We start from the raw sequence: 22060 nt of genomic DNA, 5'->3' as shown, positions 1-22060 counted from the left end.
CAGGTATCCCTAAATTTCTAAGTGAAGTTTGGAAAACATTTATAAACTGAGTGGGAATAGCTGGTCGTTTCCACTAGTTGCCAGGTGGGGTCACTGTTGACACACTTAACGTGCTCATTAAAAGTAAACCAGCAAAGAAGAATTCTTGTTCGTGTGTTTGTTTAGCGTTGCCTCTAACTTCATTTTTTTGGGCTTTCGGATTAACATTTCCAAGGGTGTGCTGCGTTTCCACTTTTGTATGTCACAACGCTAACAATTTGATTGAAACGCCCCGTCAGGATGGACGCCAACCGCACGGAGGAACGCCCCACTTCTTTTACAGCCTGACGTTGCGGTGTCGCAGCGGCTTTTGGATGTAAATTGTCGGGATGATGGGGAAGAAAAGTTGCCAGACTCGAGTACAGTACTGGTAGAATATCCGAATGTCAGGCATCAACGCGGTGAAAAATAAAGAGGGATGGCTTATTTAAAGAGGCGAAAGACGCCTAACTAGGACGAATGAGGTTCCCGTTTTCCTTCCCCAAACTGATGTTGGTGGCGGCTTACAACGAGCTCGCATCCCTCTGACGGCTCATGGATGTTGAAAACCGCCACGAAAAACATTTGAATTTATGGTAAGCTCATATTCTTACTATCTATCTATCTATCTATCTATCTATCTATCTGTCTATCTATTTCCATCTCTTATGTCTATCACTATCTACAGTGTAACTTTCCCGTTCTCTCTATCTCTTGATCTGTCGCTCTCTCCATCTGTCTTCCTCATCTTTCTCTCGCCAGCTCTCGTTCTCTCTTTGTATCTCTATCATTCACTTTCTGCCTCAGTCTCTTGCTTTCTCTATCTCCATCACCATCTATCAATTTCTCTCTCTTTGTCTTTCTCATGTATCTCCATCTCTATCGCGCTCTATCTCACACATTCTCTAGCTTTCTATCTCCTGTCTCATTATCTCTCTCTGGCTATCATGGAAAAAAGTGTACCTTAATGCAACACTCAAGCTGAAAATGAAGCATGACTTATTCTTCCCCCCCAGTCTGGTAAATTTTGTCAAGCCGATGAGTTTAGTCATGGATGATCATTTATCACAGCCTCATCAATGCAGCTCTGCTAAGAGGTAAGCAGCAAGCATTTGTCATTCCTCTCACCAGCTGTTATGGCCCTTGTATTTATGACTAAAGGAAAACTGCATAGGTGTGTCCCTGCAAACCCCTACCGAGCCATCCTCAGCAGCGTGCATACTCACAATGCAACCTTTGTGAGTAAAAGGTCATTGACACGACTAACATTCCTTTCACAGAGCGCATCTTGGTGAAATCACAGTTGTTGTAGATGTTTTCAACGATCTCTGAACAAACCCTTCCCTTGCACCCCCCCCCATTTCCTGCTCACCCAGTTTGAGTGAGAATTTGCCTTGAACATATGCTGAGGTCATGGGAAATATTTAGCAGGCACGACACTCTTGCCTCCTCTGTTACTGCGATAAACCGGATGATCTCTCCCCCTCCCCATCCGCCTCCTTGCTTATATAAATTATGTGCTTACTTGTGTATCCTATAAACAAAATCCTAAAGTGTCACGTGATAGTTTTAGCGCAGGACACGATGGAATTTCCCATTATTTCTGGTTCAGGGAGATGATGTCAACCGCCTGTATTCCAGCGGTTGAAATCATTAAAAAAGGAGGAGTGAGTTTCCAGAGCTTGTTACTTGCTCTATTGGCAACTCTTGAGATATTGCAGCTTTTTTGGGTGTTTAAATTGAAGGTGAGAGGAAGAGTAGGAGGTTTTGACTGATGCAAACTTTCCATTCCTTAGAATGCAGTGTTTTCCATTTGAGTATGCCACACACAGTGGAACCTCGAAGGAACACAATCCATTTTGGGATGATAGTCAACGTCCAATTTCTTTGGATTTAAAAACACTTTTTCCAGAAAAAGTATGGAAAAATACATAATGTCTTCCAGGGTCAACTGCCACCATCATTTAAAAGCAAATTTTGAAGTATCATTCAAGTCACTGTCATTGAAAGCCAAAGATAAAGAAAAACATTCGCCATAAAGAATGCTGAAGTTTTGCGTGACAATCTTTTAAAATAAGTTTTGCAATGAGGTCAATGAAAAAAGCAGAATCACACCCAGAAGAATTACCAGTAATCCTTTTGAGGCTTGCTTAACAATCTCTTGCAATTTGTACAGTCTCACGTAACATCATGCACATCATATTTAGGAATTAGGATTTAGGAGTTTGACATTTTACAAAAATAATTTCTGAGTGTGATTTGTTTTCATATTTCTGTTAGCAGAGTGAGTTCAGCTCAGTGAAGAGTGGCAGGGAACCGAAATCTGTGGTTTATTTAGAGAAGTTAGCCACCCTTTTCTATAAACGGGATGGCACATGTTCTGTGGTCTTCAGAGCCAATATTTAGTGGACGGGCGTCAAGTTAAGACTGCATGCATCCTCCAAAGTTATTCTTCATGTGTTATCCAATGGTGACCCCAGCCAGAACCACGGTGTTGGTTCTGTTCCAGGACACATTAATTGCTAGCACGCTTGTGATTACGTACTCATTATTTAAGATTAGGCAGTGGAAGGCAGTGTATTTGGTACTTGGACGCACAGTGGGGACTTACCTGATTTAATTGACTTCTTCATATCGCCACTATGGTGTTGCACCTATAGAATCTGTCAAGTCAGTACTATTAGGGACTCTATATGCCTGTAGTCATACTCATAAAAATGCTCCAATATAGCGACACCGATACTACTTCACCAGCCTGACATAGACCTTTTGGGTAGGAGCTATGTTAGTCGCGTGGAGATACTTTAAGATACAAATGGATGACAACACTTTGACTGCTAGTTATGTGCTACTTAAAGGTAGACAGGCAAATGTCCCGTGAGTTGTGGTGGTGGGCCGATCTGCCCCTTACTTTTCTAAAACAGTCAAGCGTAAAGAGAAGTAAGTGATGGTGTGATACTGTATCACTTCAGTAGTCCTTGCGCCTTGTCTTGCAGGCTACATTTAAGTGAAATGTGTGGTCAGGCTTTTAGAAAAAAACATGCAGTTGTATGTTCAAATGTCAGGGTTATATTTGAGTGAAGCTTCTGCCATGTTGTGGCGGCTGAGACTCGCTCGCTTAAAACCAGTAAATGCCGTGTTGCCGTTCAGCTGGGTTGAGTGGGTCGGTACCAACCACGAAGTGGGCAGGTATGTACTTGAATAATTAGTAACTACCTACGTCACAAACGCATGGAAATTTGATCCGGTCATTTGCAAGCCCTGTGCTGTTTATTGGCTTTTGCATTCAATCGACCAGAACCGCAAAGATGTCAAACTTAAACTATGTCACAGATTCATTTTCACCTGTTATGTGCAAAACAGTAGACATTTTTTTTTTTATTTTGATGGAAGGGCACTTCTAAAATCAAACACATTTTTATCACAATTTTAAGACATAATGGCATGATTAAGTATTGGTACTTGGTACTGGCAACCTCTCAACCAAACCTCATTTTTTCGTAAGTATTTGTGGTTAGTCTGGAAATAAATCGGTATCTGTGCATCCCTAAGTACTATACAAACACACAACTGTGCCGTACATCGTTTGGAGCAGTTCAGAATCAATATTTATCTAATCACATAATTTTTATAGACATCATACTCACCGGGGATGCTGATTATTAAATGTACAGTATTAAAATGTGCAGATCGCTACAAATGTGTTTTGCTAGTTGAACTTTTCTTGCTCTGACCAAACAATCAGAGGATGGAAAAATGCTGATGTAATCTTAGCCCAGCTCACTGAATTTGAAATCAGATTGGTTAAAGAAACAGTCCCATCGCTAAAATAGTTTTAACATCAACCAGCATTACTGATTCTAAAGATACTGAGCAGACGAGATTGACACGTAGAGGCTGAAATCTGATTGGACCAAAAAATAAATAAATCTGGTACCGTCCATGCTACGATATGAAGTGAATATGCACTCATTTCAAGATGTCTTTCTTTGTGACTACAATCATCCAGCTGAAAGCTTTATTGGAGCTTGTGCTATTTATTAACTGTGATTACATGACTGTATGACATCAAGACATACTGTATCTACTCAGTAAAAGTCTCACTGTTGACTGCTTGGCACCTTCTAATTGGACACACCTTAAACTCAAGCATGAGCTCACATACTAGTGCTGCTGTTCTTCAGGGCAGAATGTGGAATGAGTTAAGGTATTGCAAATTACCGCAGCTGTTTCACGACACGTGGGCGGTCCAAGCGCACAGCTGCTCACATGATACATGCGTTATGCCAAGGAGAGATGGGCAAAGCTTGTGGGCATATCGAGGTAAGAGACTTGTGCTTGTTTTTGCAGGAACGTTCAGGAGAATTATATCACAAACATTATCCTTCATAATGTTAAATATAAATAGTGTCGTTCAAAGATGGTGAAATGAAGCAGTAGGCTTCCCCTAGAGTGCAATTTTCCAATCAACCTTATTTATTTTCCACAGTTGGTAATTAGGGTTTCCCTTGTCTGTTCGACACTTCTTGTTGTCTGTGATTAGTTTCACCTGGTCTTGTCATGTGCTGCTAATCAGTTCCTTACCTGCGTCGTGTTCTTGTCTGTACATGAACCTGAATGCAACATTTAGTCCAACAGTCTCTTCTCTTCGTTTCATAGCATTTGTCTTGGCTTCACTGTTTCCAGTAAATGTATGAGGATGTTGGGTTTTATTGTCCAATAATATTTGAGCCTCAATGTGCTGCCATGTCAATCTAATCTGCCCAGGGCCTTCAGAATAGGCTGTGCTGGCCAATGTAAATAAAACTATAACAGCAATGTTAGTATTTCTTCAACCAATCAGATTTCAAATTCAGCGTAGAGTGCATTGATACATCTGTGTTTTGACAAAATTAGCTCAGGGATGTTGGTCGTAGACCTGAAATGGTATGAAACGTCCATATCACAATTATCATAATAAGAGGTGCACGTCTGACTTGTTCTCCGTGGGACTTGATTCTTCTTGCTTCTCATTTATTGTGCAGTTGGCTTGCTAACAGTTTTTGATTTTGCACCTGGTCTCTCACTAAACACACTGGTAACTGGTCATTTTAAAACAGTAATACTGACCATCTGAAATCATATGGATGTTTACCGATAAACCATTTACTGTTTCAGTCCGTTGAAATCTGATTTATTCAGATTTCGGGGAAAAAAATAAAAAATTCTTATCAGAAACAATAGAATATAAATAATAAATTACAGGGTCAAGCTGTTTCCAGAAAAATAAGAAACAATATTAACACTATAGGCATAGTAACATTTTAAGTACAAAAAGAAGTTAACCACAGTCTTTAACGGCAAATGATGGTTCCCCCTATACCACAGGTGTCAAACTCAAGGCCCGGGGGCCAGATCCGGCCCGCTATATCATTTTATGTGGCCTGCAAAAGGATCGTATGCATCAACTTCGTTTCTTGCTAAAATGCCAAAATTGCTAATTTCCTTCACTTTTAAAAAGATTGTAAGAATTTTTTTGCCAAGCTCCCCTTTTCAAGTTATAGTTGAACAAACAGTTTTCACTGATTTCAAAACCCGTTATGCGAATTTATATGAGTTCACAGTCGTAACGGTCATGTGAGGGAAAACATAACTACGATGTGGCCCGCGACAAAAATGAGTTTGACACCCTTGGGTACCGTACTTTAATTTTTTTTAAGCGGGTTTATTTTAACAAACTAGACCAGAAACATAAAGACACAGGAAACAAATACTACTGGACCACTGATTCCAACCGTGGAGTTAATCAGTTGTGTCGTGGAAAATTATCCAATTCCACTTAATTGGTCCAAAAATGATTTTTCTGTATGCATCTTTGTTCATCTCTCCTATGCCAGCGATGTACAGTGTCAGGCAGAACAATTACAGAACATGCTCTTTTTTTTTTAACATGTAACCTGTTGCCATTCATACAACAGATATCATTGTGTCCAACTAAACAGGACCAGATTTCACACTGTTAATTTGTGAGCAAGTTTAGACGAGATAATTATTATTTCAGTATATATGGTTTTTGTGACATTTATTTGGGGGGGTGTGCGGTGAGATTTTCCTGATTGAAAATATGTGTCTTCGCTCAAAAAAGGTTGTGAAACACTGAACTAGACTGAAAGTGAAGTTGAGACACTCACGAATAGCTCACCTAAATGAGATTCTCAAAACCATGAGCTTAATCTTTCACATAGAAGCATAAACCAAATTTTACTTTGTCAAACTTTAGCATTAGTGGACATGACAAAAAAACACAGTTTGTGTGGGAATAAACGGCCCTGTTTCCTTATTCAGGGCAGTCGCCTTTGGTTGGATGTCGCTTTAATTTGTTGTCATTTGTGTATTTTTTTCAATCTGACGGACAGAAGCTGAAAAAGCCAAACCAATGAATTTATGTGCTGAACTCAGAATCTGAGTGTCTGATTATTGTAGCGTGTAGCAATGTTTGTATAAGCCTTGCACAAACCACTGAACATTAACGTTGACCCTCACGGTAACAAGCATGAGAGCTGTCCAGTCTGGTCCCCTAATATAATACACCGTTAAAGTAGGTGATCCAAGGTTACCACGGCAATGTTCTCCTTATAATAAGCTAATATACAGTTTAAAATATTTTTGCAGCTGTTATAACCACTGTTCCTAAAAGGCACATGAAGGGGGTTAGAGTACAGTACGTGGAAAGAGGGATGTTTGATCTCGCAGATGCATTCTGCCTCACAGGACTTAAACAGACAACCTGGCAACGAGCCAAAGGACTGGGAATAATGGGTCGTCTTTGTCACCACACTGAAGCCAACGCATTGACCGTAAATACCAAAGAATACTTAATGCCACACAATCACATGCGTTATCAAGACAACCATTTTTGCACGTGATCAGTAGATTTCTTTTTCAAAAGTGCACAATTGTATTCCTACTTTGCCCATGATCCCTTCGACCTACTGCACAGATCAATGTTGAACACTGGCACAAGTTTTACTTCTGGAACAAATCTCTTCCAGGACGTGACAGTTAATTCCTCCCACTCTCGCCCTGTGAAAAATGCAGTATGAATTAGCCCTTTGTATGCTGCTAATAGGAACATTCACTTATATGGAATAACATGCCAGTATTTTGAACAACACACTTATCAGAATTGATTTAACCTTCATTTTCAGTGTTTAGATGGGATATTTATGCAGATAAACAAATCATTCATGGCCAGCAGTGGCTCAAATTGATTTCCACAATTTTTACTGTCACTGCCTTGACCTGAACCAAGTTGCCAAAAGAGTAAAATGTACAACTCTGACATTGAATGGGATATAAATCGTTCCACTTAACATTCTTTGCCACACTGGTCTGTTGGGCCCCCATGCTTTATATGCAGACACTCTTGGTAATTGTCAAGTTAGGAGGCTTGATAGTTGTTTAGGGCTGAGATTCAAACACTGTAAGATCTCCTGGTCTTAGAGTTGCACAACTTTGCATTCATTCCAGTTGAGACCTAGGTGTTAAGTAAATAAGATTCTGCTAAACTCACTTTAGAAACTTCACTTGCTCTGATAAGCAAAGGGCAAATGGCATCCTGAGATCTGTTGTAAGCAATTCTGGATTATTCCAAATGAAAGGACATTGTATAGTATAAAGCACTATACGTGCCTTTTCTGTAGTCCAACTTTCAAAAAACTAAGCTGTGTCCAAATCACCAGTAGCAATTGTGATAATGCAATCACAATCTTTTCTGTGCACTTGTTAGACAAACGTGTGTTTCATGTGAAGTCACATGAACAAAACAGTAAACCCAATTTCCAGTTCAACACTTTGCAGTTCAGCCATTTTTGGTGACAATGCAGTTTTTTAAACCTGTCAAATAATGTGATTAAAAAAAACGCTCAATGATTTTAACACTTTAAGGCCTCTTTGATGTGTTGTTGTAAAATATTAGTACTAGTGGTTGTACCAATTGGTCGACTAGTCGACTTCAATACTCTGCATCGATGTTTAGAGCTTGAAGTTGACTAATCGCTAATCACGTGTTATTTTTACATCTCATCTTCCATCGATAACTCACCATGATAACAAGAACTTTATCAATATAAAAAAAACGCACAAACATCAGGACACTGGTGGCTTCATGACACTTTGTCGTAACAGTTGTCGCAGTACGGCATACAGCTGTATGCTACAAGCGCGTGGAAATATTCTGTGCAGGGTTGGGTAGTGGTCAGTGCTCATATTGTACATACAAAACAGTGGAATTAATAAATTATTGACACAGGAAGTTGCAAGTTCTTCCAGAGTTCCTTGTTCTCGTCTTATCCCGCCTCACTAATCTCCTTCTGTCCTGCAGTCTTTTTTTTTTTTTTTTTAAAAGCTTGTTGACTGTGAGTGACCTCTCACCAAATTACCAGCTGCGGCTCATGGTCCCGCTGTGTTATGTCTTTCGTCAGGGATCAACCGCCCTTCTGCCAGTCTGTGCATGTGTGAGTGACTTTAAGATCCACCCCTTTGACCCACTCCCACACATACCCTCTCAACACTTACCCTCCTTTCATTTGACGGCATCTAGAAGAAGTATTTGCAAAAGGCCGTCAACTAAGATTTGGAGCTAGGTTAAAATTCATGCACACGCAAGTCACAAGGAAGTCTCAAGTCTTCACCCTCCAAGTGTCCAAAAAATATAATCCCAAGGTACTGCGGTAATAATTAAGTCCATTCCTTTTTTGGGATCAAGCGAACCGCTTCCAACCCAAGTTGCCCAGGCGACTTTTATTTCCTCTTTAAAATAGGGCTGTCGCAATAAGACCCCCAGATGACGGCAGATATGAGTTTGCATACCGATGTCTCATCTTCCTGCGCGCATGAACAATTTAATTCATCTTTAATCCAAATTGAATTATCTTAACCCCACTCTGTTGTGCCTCATGCGTTGACCCCCCCCCTGCTGGCACTGATTCCTCAGAAACAACACAGTCACCTGTCATAAGTCAAACCTCAAGTTATTATTATTAAGATCAGGTTTAGGAAGAGTCTCTCTCAGCCTCACCAGCCCTTGTCATCATATCAATGAATATTGTGTGACAAGTATCGGCTGATAATGCTGCTTAAAAAACTTGAATCACAGATGTGTGCATTATGCAATGCATTCAAATGACTGTCCACTAAGAGAAGTGCCAGACAACATTAAATTGTGACGTAAGAAGAATCTGTCAAAACTTGAACCTACTAGAAGAGTCGGCAAGTATTAATGTTATCTGTCTATATGTGCGCTATGATAGACTGGCTACCACTCCAGAGTAGACTCAGCCTTTTGCCCAATAGCAGCTGGAATAGGCTCACTCTCACCCATGGCTCTGAACAGCATATGTAAGTGGGAGAAGTGTAGAAGCCCACTGCTTCATACTGAGAAATGTTTCTTTCAATTTGACTAATACTAATTACAGTAATTCCCTCCTCCATCGCTGGGGTTACGTTTCAGACCACCCCCGCAATAACTGAAATCCGTGATCTTGAAATACCCTATTTCAATACATGTTTTTATAGCATTTATGACTTTCATTTTTTTTTTTCAAGGTCTTTAAACACACTTTTGAAAGAATACAAACACAGCTGTAATACAAATCTGAAGGGGTTTACTGTAATAGAAAATGCTCTACTAAATCATAGTGTGGCAGCAAACTCAATCTGTAAAACATGTACAGTCCTTTTAAACCCTTAATAGTGCACATTTGCAATACAGTGAACCCTCGCTATTCGTGAGGACTAGCGACTAGGGACCAAGCCCTATTGCGAATAGCTACTATTGCTGTTTTGTAATTGCCTACAGATACGACAAGATTTGCATCAAAGCACTACTTTTGTCTTAATGAAGCTCTTCAAATCACTTCAGCATAGTTCCTTGGCACCAAGATGCTGCCAAAGCAAAAAGTATTTTTCAGCAAATAATGGAGGACAGGCTGTTACCAAAAAATACAAAAATGCCAAACAGTGAATTTGAGTGGGTTAACTGTACTTCTATTTGTTGTCATGCATTCATCATAATTATTTGCCATCCTAGTGTAATTTTAAAATGTTTAACTTTTTCATTGTTCCTTTCCTTGGAGGGCGACGTCTCTCGAACTCTTGACAGTAAGCACACAATTTGTATTTTAGTTTGCTAGCTAGCTGCATCTGTTTTTTAAATGCGTACCATGTAAAGATGTTATGAGTGTATTTAGATCAGAATTACACCTATGTAGTTATTTTTGTACCATTATTCGCTCAACAGACAAGCCCTTGACATGATTTAGGAGTGAGTCACAGTTCACGGGTAAGGTGTGGCTATAAAAAGTTGTTGTTTCTCAATGAAAACAAATGCCAAACAGAGCCTGATTCAATTAAATTCGAGTAGTGATATTTCCAAGTTTGTTGTAAACCTTCAGTCCCCTTTGCTCTGCTAACACAATCATCTCTCTCCTGATTAGGTCAATCATGATTAGAAAACACTAGTATCATGGTCAAATTAACCTACGGTAGTTATCAAGAGCCACGTGCTTGGAATGTACAGTGCTCCTGTGACCACGCCCACAGGCTCATGTCTACACAGGGAGGCAAAGCTGCTTACACCTTTCTTGTCGTGACCGCGGGGGGAGTGCTATCAACATACATGCGCTGCAGCTTTTCCCAAGCCTGCCTAGCAGGATTTAGGTGGAGGAGACGCGTTAGTGATACTGCAGCTCAGGCGTGGCATTAAGGTGGGCCTTTTGAGGCTCTGCTCGATAGCCTTCAGTCTGTCTGACAGCTCGCGGGAGATAAGCGACACCGAGTAGAGGCAGCTTGAGGTAAGCGAGTGGAATGAAATGTGGGCAAAATGAGCGGGGAAAGCAGGTCGGTCACACCTGCTCTCCACATTTTTTTGCACGTGTGTAAAATACTGTGGCTTGGCAGTCACGGAACCTTTCCTGAAGTCACAGTTGCATTTTGTTTTGACTCCTAAGTGTGGGGTGTATTGGACTGGTGTGTTGGAGCCTGTTGAAATAACGGAAGTGCTGAAGGTGAAGTTTAGCTTCTTTATTAACTCTTAATCTTTAGTTGTTTTTGTTGTTTTTAAATAAAAGCAATGTAACTGACTGGAAGGGATCATCCCAGCTGGAATCAGGTTTGGAATGTAAGGACTTTGGATGATGTCTTTTCCTCCTCCAAAACTTTCTCTTACCAAATTTAGGTTTTATACATAAGGATACAAAATGTAGTTGTTTTTCTACATTTAAACTCCGAGGCTGCCACCAATCACAATACGGCTCACAGCAATGAATTGCCCTTCTTACAGCTTTAAAAAAAACAAAAAACAAACACATCTCAACATGATGTTATTTATAAAGCATTGCAAATTTAAACTACAATATTTAAGTTGACTTTAGTTATATTAATACATCAAGTACTACATCTACTCTCTGGTAGAGTCATTCAGAACTGAGCATTACTTTTGTTGTAGCAGCATTTTCTTGTACGACTTGTATTCTTTGGTGTGGTCGATGAGTATGTTTGTTTTCATGTTGTTTGCACAACCGAAGAGCAGCAGATCCTTATATGATGAAAGCAGCGGGGCGGCACAATGACAGAAGGCTTGCTACTTCCTGGTCTGTAGTCAAGTATATGTTCTGTGTTATTGAACAGACTTGTTTGCGAGCATGGGAAGCTTGTCAAAGAGGCTTCAGCACAGTCAAGCTGTGACATGTCTCGTCTACTGACAAAAAAACCATGAGCATAAAATCGCTCACACCCTCTCGTCTGAGCTGCTGTCACCTGCTCGAGGTGTCGCGGAAACATGACAACGCTGTTCACTTAGCACCCAGCCAATGGAAGGGCACATACACCACAAACAATCATTCACACTCATTTTCACACTTATAGATAATCTTGAATTAACCTAACATGCATTCTTTTGGAATGTGGGAGGAAGCCGGAGCACCTGGAGAAAACCCACACTAGCATGTTAAGCGCATGCAAACTCCACACAGGAAGGTCGGAGCCTGGATTCAAACACCGAACCTCAGAACTGGGTGGCAGATGTGCTAACCACTCAGCAAATAATTCCAAAGTCAATGTCAAATAAATAACCAGGACCTTGAAATCAGGACTTTGCACTAGACTGGTGGTGTTTTTAGAGTGGAAATATTTGGTATGTTTTGCTACTGTCTAGTCGTTTTTTTTTTTTTTTTTTTTTGGTTTTTATTCCCTGTCAGTTTTCTGAATATTCCAGTTTTCAATAGCAAGTGGAAATGTAATAACATTGGTACAGTTGAGCCTTAACATCAAATTGGCTTTATAGTCATTTAGTGGATGTCCTTTCGCATAAGTGATTTTAAATCATCATAATTAATTACATGCTTTTTTTTATCATTTCCAAATGCATGCTTTGTTCATTCCTTCAATACAATGAATCCTTAGGTGAGGTTGAACACGATCCATTCTGCAACACTGGACTGGCCTTCATGAAACCTTGTAAATGGTAATTGTAAATTGTTGTACTAGTGTAAAAAGATTAAGCAATGTTAGTAGTAAAACAAACATTCTACCTGGTGATAACACTTTATTCTTCTTTAACACCCCTTGTTTATAAAAACACAAAAAAAAACAAAGGAAAAATGACTGATCCTTCAGTTATCGCTGAAGAGAGCTTTCTTGAGCTATCCTAAAGTCTTGAGCAATACATTATCTCGCATGATGTGTTGCATAAATATGGCTCGACTGCATTAGTTGAAGTGCACAGAAATGCTGATGCAGCTCTATTTAAAACATTTGGTGTAGTAGTTCCTGTGTGATCTGTTTTGGTGGCCTACAAGCTGAATATTTTGTTTTTACTGTTAAAGTAAGCAGTAATTACAATAAATACCACATTGGCCTTTTTCTTTGTCCTGTTTTGTCAGTAATACAATGAAGAAGCTATAGCGCGCCTCTGCTGTTTTCTATTCAAAATAATTATACTTAATCCTTTAATGAGACGCAGTCATGGAGACAAATGTACTCCAGCATATTTAGTTAGCTTGTTAAACTCATTGTTTACTATGAAGAAATATTAGGCTACTCTGTATACATTTGCACAGGGCCCAGTTTTCCTTCTTCACGCCTGGTAAACTTGGTTGCCGATATTTTATTATGTGTGCTAACAGCTAGCCCGTTGCTATATCGTTGCTGCAGATGTGAGAGGCACATGCTTCACCCAGATCTGATTGTGTCTGTCACCCTGAAGCAATGTGAAAGACTTTCTTTCATCATCCGTCCGTCCATCCATCCATCCATCCATCAATTTTCTGAGCCGCTTCTCCTCACTAGGGTCGCGGGCATGCTGGAGCCTATTCCAGCTATCATCGGGCAGGAGGCGGGGTACACCCCGAACTGGTTGCCAGCCAATCGCAGGGCACATACAAACAAACAACCATTCGCACTCACATTCACACCTACGGGCAATTTAGAGTTGTCAATTAACCTACCACGCATGTTTTTGGGATGTGGGAGGAAACCGGAGTACCCGGAGAAAACCCACGCAGGCACGGGGAGAACATGCAAACTCCACACAGGCGGGGCCGGGGATTGAACCCCGGTCCTCAGAACTGTGAGGCAGATGCTCTAACCAGCCGGTCACCGTGCTGCCTTCTTTCATCGTGTTGGTAAAATATTGTTTTTGTAAGGGCGCTCTTATAGAACACCCCAAGCATCCCATATTTTCCTCCACTGCATGAGTGTAACCTTCATTAATGGGGCAAAGTTATTCAAAACACCAAGTAAATATATTTGCTGAGTATATACAGTATATACTGTGTTTCAATGATTATCTTAATAAAGGCAGAATTTTCAATAGCTCTGCAGTATTGGAGTTCGTTATTAATTTATCATGCTGGGGTACCTGATGAAGTGTCCTGTGAGTTTATGCATATGGAGTGGAACCTTTAACTGGTTGACACTGGTTGTCCTCTGATTAAGTTCGGGTTGGAAAATATTCTCCTATGAAATGAAGGAAATAGTGATATGATATGATTTCAGAATCAAACTATCCTTACTCCCACTTCTTTTGCAAACCCAACAGGCATTTTTTTTAAGGAACAGACTGTTTCTTAATTGTCAGATGCAGAAAAACAAATTCAACTGTTAAAATTAAGAAGTGTGGGGGGGAACAGTCCTAACTTTAATGACAAAAGGCTGCTACGGTTTTCACTTGCCAGTGCAAAAAGGAGTTGCGTTGCAGATGTGCTTGTCACGCTAATGTAAAATGTAGATAACCACTGTATAACTTGAAACAACAAAACACTACAGTGAACCTTGGCCTATTCACGGCTGGCCAGTCATGAATTCACCCACAGTGGTACCTCAACATACGAGTGACCTGACGTACGAGTTCTTCGATATGCAAATCGTCACTCGGCCTACTTTTTTGCTTTAACCTGCAAGTACAGTTTTGAGATACGAGTGCTAAATGGTGGCAGTGAACTTTACTTAACGTATTCACAACAAGCAGCACTTTGGCAGTGAACAATTCTTTAAAAAGGCCATGTGGTCACTTTAAGATACTCCTAGTTGACATTTACTGTCAAATGAAAGAGAAAACAAATAATTACATTTAAAACGATCACATAACTTTGCCTTACACAAAAGTCTGCTAGCTTAATGCTAACACACAATGTAAAATGCCCCAGAAGGGCTACCGAAACTAGCATCATGTTGGTGTTATAACCCTTTAAACAATGGATATTTGAGCATAAACTGTGCAGAAACACATTTAGACAGACAATATAATAATATTCACAGACATATTCTTCATCCTCTGTGAAAAACGACTAAATGTGCCTGCAGTTTACTGAGCGGTTGTGACCGTCTTCTTTGTTTAAATCTATATGTATGTATATATTGTACTGCCCCTGGTGGAAAAATGTGTTGCAAAAATAATGAGGTCTCTGAAAGTTTCCTAAGGTTTATGCCCGTGTCTTGTGCAACACTATGCGTGACAGGGGTTCAAACTCTGAAGTTTTATTTTGACTTTTGAGGCATATTTTTCCAGAATATTTTTTTGTTTGAATTTCCAGTTATACAAGCTCAGTTCACACAGTATCCATGTGACTCCTTAATTCAGTCAAATTATACACTTGTACTCAGTGATAAACGGATAAGAGATTGCTTGCCATCTTATCACACTGGGATATCCACATCCCTTGGTGATTGAGTGCTGTGAGTGTTTTCATGTATATGATGGTGTTTAAAGACTTGGTCCCCACAGCAAGGCTAATAATCGTTTGCTAGACATACCTCAGTACATATAGCCTGTGACCTCACATTGCTCAGATTCCTCCGTACCCCCACATGAGACTTTAACAGACTATAATTCAGGGCAAGAGGTCTGCAAAAACCTGCTTCATCTGTGGCTGGCCTGACTACATGCCCCGCTTGTCCGTTTGTCCACTTCTCCACCGCGGGGGCCATGAGAGGATACTGTAATGGTAATTTATTAAGGAATAACTAAATATTTAAAAAAAAAAAAAAAAAAACACACAAAAATTGTCAGTTGTGTCAGTGACCCGAAATGCCTGGAAAGGAATTCAATTTGGTTCAATTAATTTTTATACTTGTATCAGTTCAGATTATTATTTTCTCGATGCAACAGTTAGACCCTGGAGTATTGTTTTTAAATTATTTTCCTGTTATTACATCATTAGTTCACATCAAACCCAATTTTATTAATAGCATGTAAATGCGAAGAGACATCTGTATCATAGGAAATAACGAATACAAGCAAATAAGTTAGTGCAAAGCTGTGTTTATTTGTTTGTTTGTGTGTGACAAGTTTGAGCAGTGATTTTACTCCACTCTTTTCTGTGAATGTTTGTTACTGTTGGGGTGGGCGGAATCCCCTTGTGTTCACTGGAGCAGTTCCCTCTAGTGGTCTGCGAAGAATTACTGCCTTACAGTTCAGTTATATTTAACTTTGAAGTTCAATACATTTTCTTTTAATCTTTAAAAACTGTTTGATATTAAACATTTATTTTAATCAAATTCTATTCAACTTTAACATTCTAATTGTTCCATTATGAAAGTATGTTTTAGCACAGTGCTGTTGTTCAAACTGCATAATGTTACAGTAGCTTACATTTTGTTATTACTTTTATGTATTTACAGTACAACATAATGGTGTGCTATTTTTTTCTTCCATACATTTTAATGGGGAATGCTGCATTGGGATTCTTGTGTTCCAAGTTATGAACGTGGTCATTGAACTCATATCTCAAGGCACTACAGTTGTTGGAAATAAATTATACACTTTTCCCCTCGTTTTGGCTCAATTCATTGGACATTATGCATGCTCTCTCCGGTATGAGCCTTAGCCTTGGGGCAGTATAATACAGACATATGTATACTGTATATTGTACATGAAGCTGGTCTTAGCTACAATCGCAGTAATATTAGTAGTTCTTTGCGGAGGATAAAGGACATATGCCTGTGAGTATTGTTATATTGTTTGCTGCCTCATTTTTTGGTCCACCCCCTCCAATTATGTTGATAGGGGCGGGGGGCTCGGTAGTTGGTGTAAAAGGTTTGATCCACTGTACTAGAGTATGTCTAGTACAGTGGATGTCAAAAAGCATACACACTGTACAAGCTAAATGGCTATGATGCCTCTTATTATGGGTCACGTGTGTCCATTTTCAGACACCTTCGGGCTTAATGAGTATATACAGTATCCTCTCTTGATGTCTTGTGACTTGTTTGCAATGTTAACTTTAATGGTCTGCCTTGTGATAGAGTCACAGCCCCAAGGAGAATCAATTCCATTCTATTCAATCTGATTGGTATCTTAAAATTATTTATATATTTTCCAGAAAAGAGCTTCAAAGCAATTATCAGAATGCTTTCTATTTTTACCAATCAAATTAAATAACATATTTTTGTTCAACAATAGGGTGTCGACCAAAAGCAAAGCCCCATCCCCGCCGGGACTGAAGAATTTGGATTCCTCGGATTTCTCCCAGTGGTATCCAGGAAACGCTCGTTTCACCATGGACCACAAGGAGAAACTCGTTGATAAAGACCTCTCCTTAGTGGTTGTTTTGCCGGATGGTGTGGAAAAGATGACCACTGTTCATGGGAGGTAAATGCATTGCACGCAAAAACATGGGAAACATTATACACTCACCTATCTACTTGTCCAAATGGGCTGTGAATGCAGTTTTCAACCATCAGCTATTTGTGTAATATAGAACCAATAACCCCACGGTTTTTTAACATTGTCTGACTCAAGATGGTCATGGTTTATAGTGTCTTTTATAGGGTCTGATCATCTTATATAGCAGTGAACTAAAGGTACATACAGCATTTCTGTGTCAATACACCTTTAGACTTGCAGAGAGACGACTCCACCCAGACTTTCCATCAATGGGAGTTTCACGCTCTCTCTCACTTTGTTGATAAACCTTTCAGCGATAGATCACTTGCTCCCTGGCCTCTTGAGAAATATCACACTAATCCCAATAGAAAGGATTACGCATCAAATTCTTTGCCTTCTTTTCTCCCTCTGAAAGCTTGTTTTAGCACCCGCACAGCAGTTTCAGAGATTTATTTTGAGGATTACCTTCAAAGGCATTGTGTTCCAGTGCAATGCAACAGTTAAGAAAAAGCTTTACATAAACTGTGGACACCTGGCTTTTGCACCCGTCAAGATGGAAGGAAGTAAGAAGTTAGAGATTTTGGCGTGCGTCTGTGGACATTTTTGTCCATTAAGACTGAAGAACATTTTTCTCACTTACATCTGAGATCTAATTAATCACAAAGGTGTTTGATTACGGTTGTGGTCAGGATTTTCATCTTCTTCAACTCACACAATCTTGTCCTTCTGGACCTTGCTTTTTGCTCTGGGGCACGATCATGGTAGAACAGAAACATTTGAAAACTGTTCGCATACATTTGTCCAATTTAACTGTCTTGGTATGACATAAAATTAAGATTCAGATAGGATAGGGGTCAAAAGTCCAAATGTCTTCACTTAATGAATCAACATTTGGACTTTTGAAATAGTGAACAGGTGGTCCTCGCTTTACAAAGGTTCTGACATAAACCTTTCGAGGTTACGAATGGCAAAAGAAGGCACAGCCAGTAACCGGCGTACTTAATTTTTCTCGTGATTAATATTCATGGTCTGAAAGTCTTTTCCATACAAATATGTACTGTAATAATTAGGTATAGGTGTACGAATACGTGGTCATGTGGCACAAGACCGCACACTCAGTGTTTCTGTCTATCTGTCTGTCTGTCTGTCTAGCTAGCTATACAGTATATACATACATACTTGTACAATAGTACACACGTTATACACATATATACATAAACATCCATTCATCCATCCATTTTCTGAACCGCTTATCCTCACTTGGGTCGGGGGTGTGCTGGAGCCTATCCCAGCTGACTGGGCGAGGGGCGGGGTTAAAACTAATTGCCCAACCCCGCACACTGCGCAACAGGTTCGGTTTCGTGGCTTGTGTGTGGCAGGCCTTAGAAGTCAAAGATTTAACATTCCCATAACAGAACACATTGCACACTTATTTTGGTCACACAACTTTGCATGTTAGGACTGGTACAGGAGGTTTCACCACTCCTCCTTCAAATCCACCATGCAAATATTGTGTTCTCTGTGTCTTTCAGTAAGCCTCTAATGGATTTGTTAGTGACGCTCTGCGCAAGGTATCGCCTCAACCCGTCAAGTTACACTTTGGAACTGATCACGGGAGGCTGTCACAACATCAAACTGAAGCCCAGCGCTCTCATTGGAACCTTGGATGCAGAGAAGATCTTACTTAAACCTAAAGGCGATGATAAAAATAAGAAGACAGGTCCTCAAAAGCCTGAGGTACAGCTTTCCATCCCTAAAGGTCGCCTAACATAACTATTTGTTTTTGTGTTCCATAGTCATTTAAACAAATCTTCTCTTTTCTTCAGGCCACTGTTCGGATGGTAATTAACTACAAGAAGACACAGAAAACTATTTTAAGAGTCAATCCTCAGGTTCCCTTGACTGAACTCTTACCTGCAATATCTGAGAAATGTGAATTTGCAGAGTCAACAACAATTCTGTTGAAAGATGTGCATTCACTGGCCCCTTTGGACTTGTCCTGCTCCCTAAATGATTATGCAATCAGGGAGGTTTATGCAAGAGACACAAGAGGTAAACTAGCAAAGTTTGCTTCATATTTTGTCATGACTTTTGGCGATTCTCTATTCAGACCCTTTGCAAAAAAAAAAAAAAAGAATATAATGGAAAATTTTGTTTCCATAATTCCATTCAAAAAGTTTAACTTTCAGAGATTATAGATTCGGGGCCCCCAAACAATTTCCAGTATGTATTTGTTTACTTGTACATAATTTGGTGTTCCAGCTCATAAAACCCACAAAATCAGGAATTTAAAAAACTGTTAATACTGTGAAAAAAATCACCATTTACTTTTTTTTTGTAAACAAACAAAAAAATTAGGGTCACATTAAATCAATCAAAATATGGTCCTTTCAAAAGGATATGTTAATCTTCAATACTTGGTTGGGAATCCCTTTGCTTTGATCATTGCCTGGATGCGCCGTGGCATTGAGCCAATCAGCCTGTAGCATTGCCTGGGAGTTTTGGAAGCCCAGATTTCCTTGATGCTTGCTATCAGTTCTTCTTTGTTTTTGGGTCTGGTGCCCCTCATTTTCCTCTTGATAATACCCCATAGATTCTCAACGGGGTTTAGATCCGGCGAGTTGGCTGGCCAGTCAAGCACTGTGATGGCATGGGCATCAAACCAGGTTTTGCTTCTTCTGGCGGTATGGACAGGAGCCAGGTCCTGCTGGAAGATTAAATCTGCATCGCCATACAGATCCTCAACAGAAGGAATCATGAAGTCCTCTAAAACATTCTGATAGACCGCTGCGGTGACCTTGGATTTAAGAAAGCAGAGTTGACCAACACCTGCACTGGATATTGCACCCCAAATCATGACTTACTGTGGATATTTCACACTGTACCTCAAGCACTTTGGGTTCTGTTCTTCACCAGTCTTCCTTTAAACCCTTGGACCTTGATTCCCGAATGAAAGGCACACTTTCCTTTCATCGGAAAAGAGGACCTGGGACCACTGGCCAACAGTTCAGTCCTTCTACTTGGCCCAGTTGAGACGCGTCCTACTTTGGCTCAGGCTCAGAAGTGGCTTGACCTGAGGTAGTTGTAGCCCATCTCCCAGATGCGTCTGAATGTGGTCGTTTTTGAAGCTATGACTCCCGCCTCATTCCATTCTTTCTGGATCTCTACTAGATCCTTGAATCTTCTGTTTGATAATCCTCTGAAGCCCACGGTCGTCTATTTTGTTGGTGCATGTTCTCCTGCCACAGTTTGTCCCTTCCATTGATATGCTTGGACACAGCACTCTGTGAACAGCCAGCTTCCTTAGCTATGAAGCTTTGTGGCTTAGCCATCCTATAGAGGGTATCAATGATGGTCCTCTGGCCAGTTGTCAAGTCTGCAGTCTTCCCCATATTGAACCCAAACTGAGACAATTGAACCAAACTGAAGCAATTTAATGACACCTGGGGAAACCTGTGCAGGTGCTTTGAGTTTAGTAAATGATTTGTGTGTGACACTCGGTTTAAAAAATGTATGGCCTGCAAAATTTGGGCTGATTTCGTCACAATATTCAAATTTTTTGAATTCCTGATTTTGTGTGTGTGTGTTTTTAATGAGCTGGAAGCCCAAATTATGTTAAAACAAACAAATAAATACTTGAAATTGTTCAAATTGTGGGCCCTGAATCTATAATCTATGAAAGTTTTACTTTTTGAATGGAATTATGGAAATAAATAAACATTTCCATGATACTCAAATTTTTTGGAACGGGTCTGTATATTTACGCCGTCTCACTCTTTTAGTGGCAGTGCCCATATTTATTACCCTATCCACTTACAGGACACACTGACCTTCCTGCGAGTCCAGCCTCACCCACACATGCAGGTAGGGAGGAAATCTGTTTTATTTATTTTCTTGCTTTTTTTTCTCCAATACTTGAAACTTCTGCCTACTACAAATGTGTACTTCCAGTGGCAGTGATGCCTGGAAAAGATAAAAATCAGAAAGAAAAAGAAAACAAGGGCCTCTTCAGCAAGTTTGGAAAAAGCAAGAAAACATCTGAACAGGTAAGTTTTTCAGTAATAATAGGCCTACTGTATATATTCACTGGCCAATTCATTAGGTTCACCGAAACAATGCTCTGATGTACAATAAAAGAGCTTTGCAAAGATAATGTTCATTTGGTAATATTTTCACATTAATTTGGTTATTTGGCGACATGAGAGGGAAAGGATATTGCTTGTTATAATGTACACTCACTGTTGAGCATTGCCATTTTACATCTCTGCAACTACAATACTGGAGAGTTGAGCAATATTTAATTTATAAAAATAGTATTGTAGGCTTGTTAAAATGTGTTGGTGTACCTATACCTGTACCTGAACATTCAGAGGGAGGTTTGTTGACTTAGCTTTTCCATTGGTGGACCATGTGCCATGTTGTTCGGGAGCAGAGGTCTTATCATGTCCTGATTGGATGTTTGCTCTTTAAAGGCCACGACGGCCAGTGCCCCGGCTTCTCCAGTGCTCGTGAGCAAGCCTCGACCACTCAGCGTGGCCTTGCCCAGCTCCTGCTCACCTCCACATATGTCGTCAACATCGCCTGTCGGTGACGTGCCCAAGAAGAGACGGGCACCACTGCCCCCCATCCTTGTGTCACAGAGGTGCCACGCGGACATCAGCACCCGTCAGAGGCTCTACTCTGAACCTACTATCCCAGTGGACTGTGAGGTTGGTAAACCAAATATTGAAACGTTAACGCAATGGAGAATAGACTAGTTCATAGTGTTTGTGGACAATGGGAGCCAGGATACTTCCAAATGGCAGAAATGCAATTGACTACTGTTGACCTGCCCTGTTTTCAGACAATATTAACCAAAATAGTTATTTATTTATTTATTCATTCATTCATTCATTCACT

The 22060-nt window shown here is 40.1% G+C and overlaps 1 protein-coding gene across 3 annotated transcripts in view; it reads left to right on the top strand.

The window, feature by feature from the left end:
* Positions 1 to 157: 157 nt before the first annotated feature.
* Positions 158 to 22060, top strand: part of cobll1b (cordon-bleu WH2 repeat protein-like 1b) — a 30962-nt gene continuing 9059 nt past the window's right edge. Inside the window, exons 1-8 of one of the 3 annotated variants that reach the window (XM_061691291.1) lie at positions 158 to 614; positions 1035 to 1115; positions 16958 to 17146; positions 18694 to 18898; positions 18988 to 19213; positions 20981 to 21025; positions 21113 to 21207; positions 21634 to 21870. In XM_061691291.1, the coding sequence (XP_061547275.1) occupies positions 574 to 614; positions 1035 to 1115; positions 16958 to 17146; positions 18694 to 18898; positions 18988 to 19213; positions 20981 to 21025; positions 21113 to 21207; positions 21634 to 21870 (1119 nt within the window). In that variant the 5' untranslated portion in view covers positions 158 to 573. Of the gene's footprint in view, positions 615 to 1034; positions 1116 to 10655; positions 10851 to 16957; positions 17147 to 18693; positions 18899 to 18987; positions 19214 to 20980; positions 21026 to 21112; positions 21208 to 21633; positions 21871 to 22060 lie in introns of those variants that run through there. The other 2 variants (XM_061691292.1, XM_061691293.1) reach the window with 2 other exon arrangements.

Source organism: Phycodurus eques, chromosome 12 (genome assembly GCF_024500275.1).
Source record: "Phycodurus eques isolate BA_2022a chromosome 12, UOR_Pequ_1.1, whole genome shotgun sequence".
Classification (NCBI taxonomy): domain Eukaryota; kingdom Metazoa; phylum Chordata; class Actinopteri; order Syngnathiformes; family Syngnathidae; genus Phycodurus; species Phycodurus eques.
Note: the sequence above shows the minus strand (reverse complement) of the source record. Positions and strands in the feature narration are given on the sequence as shown.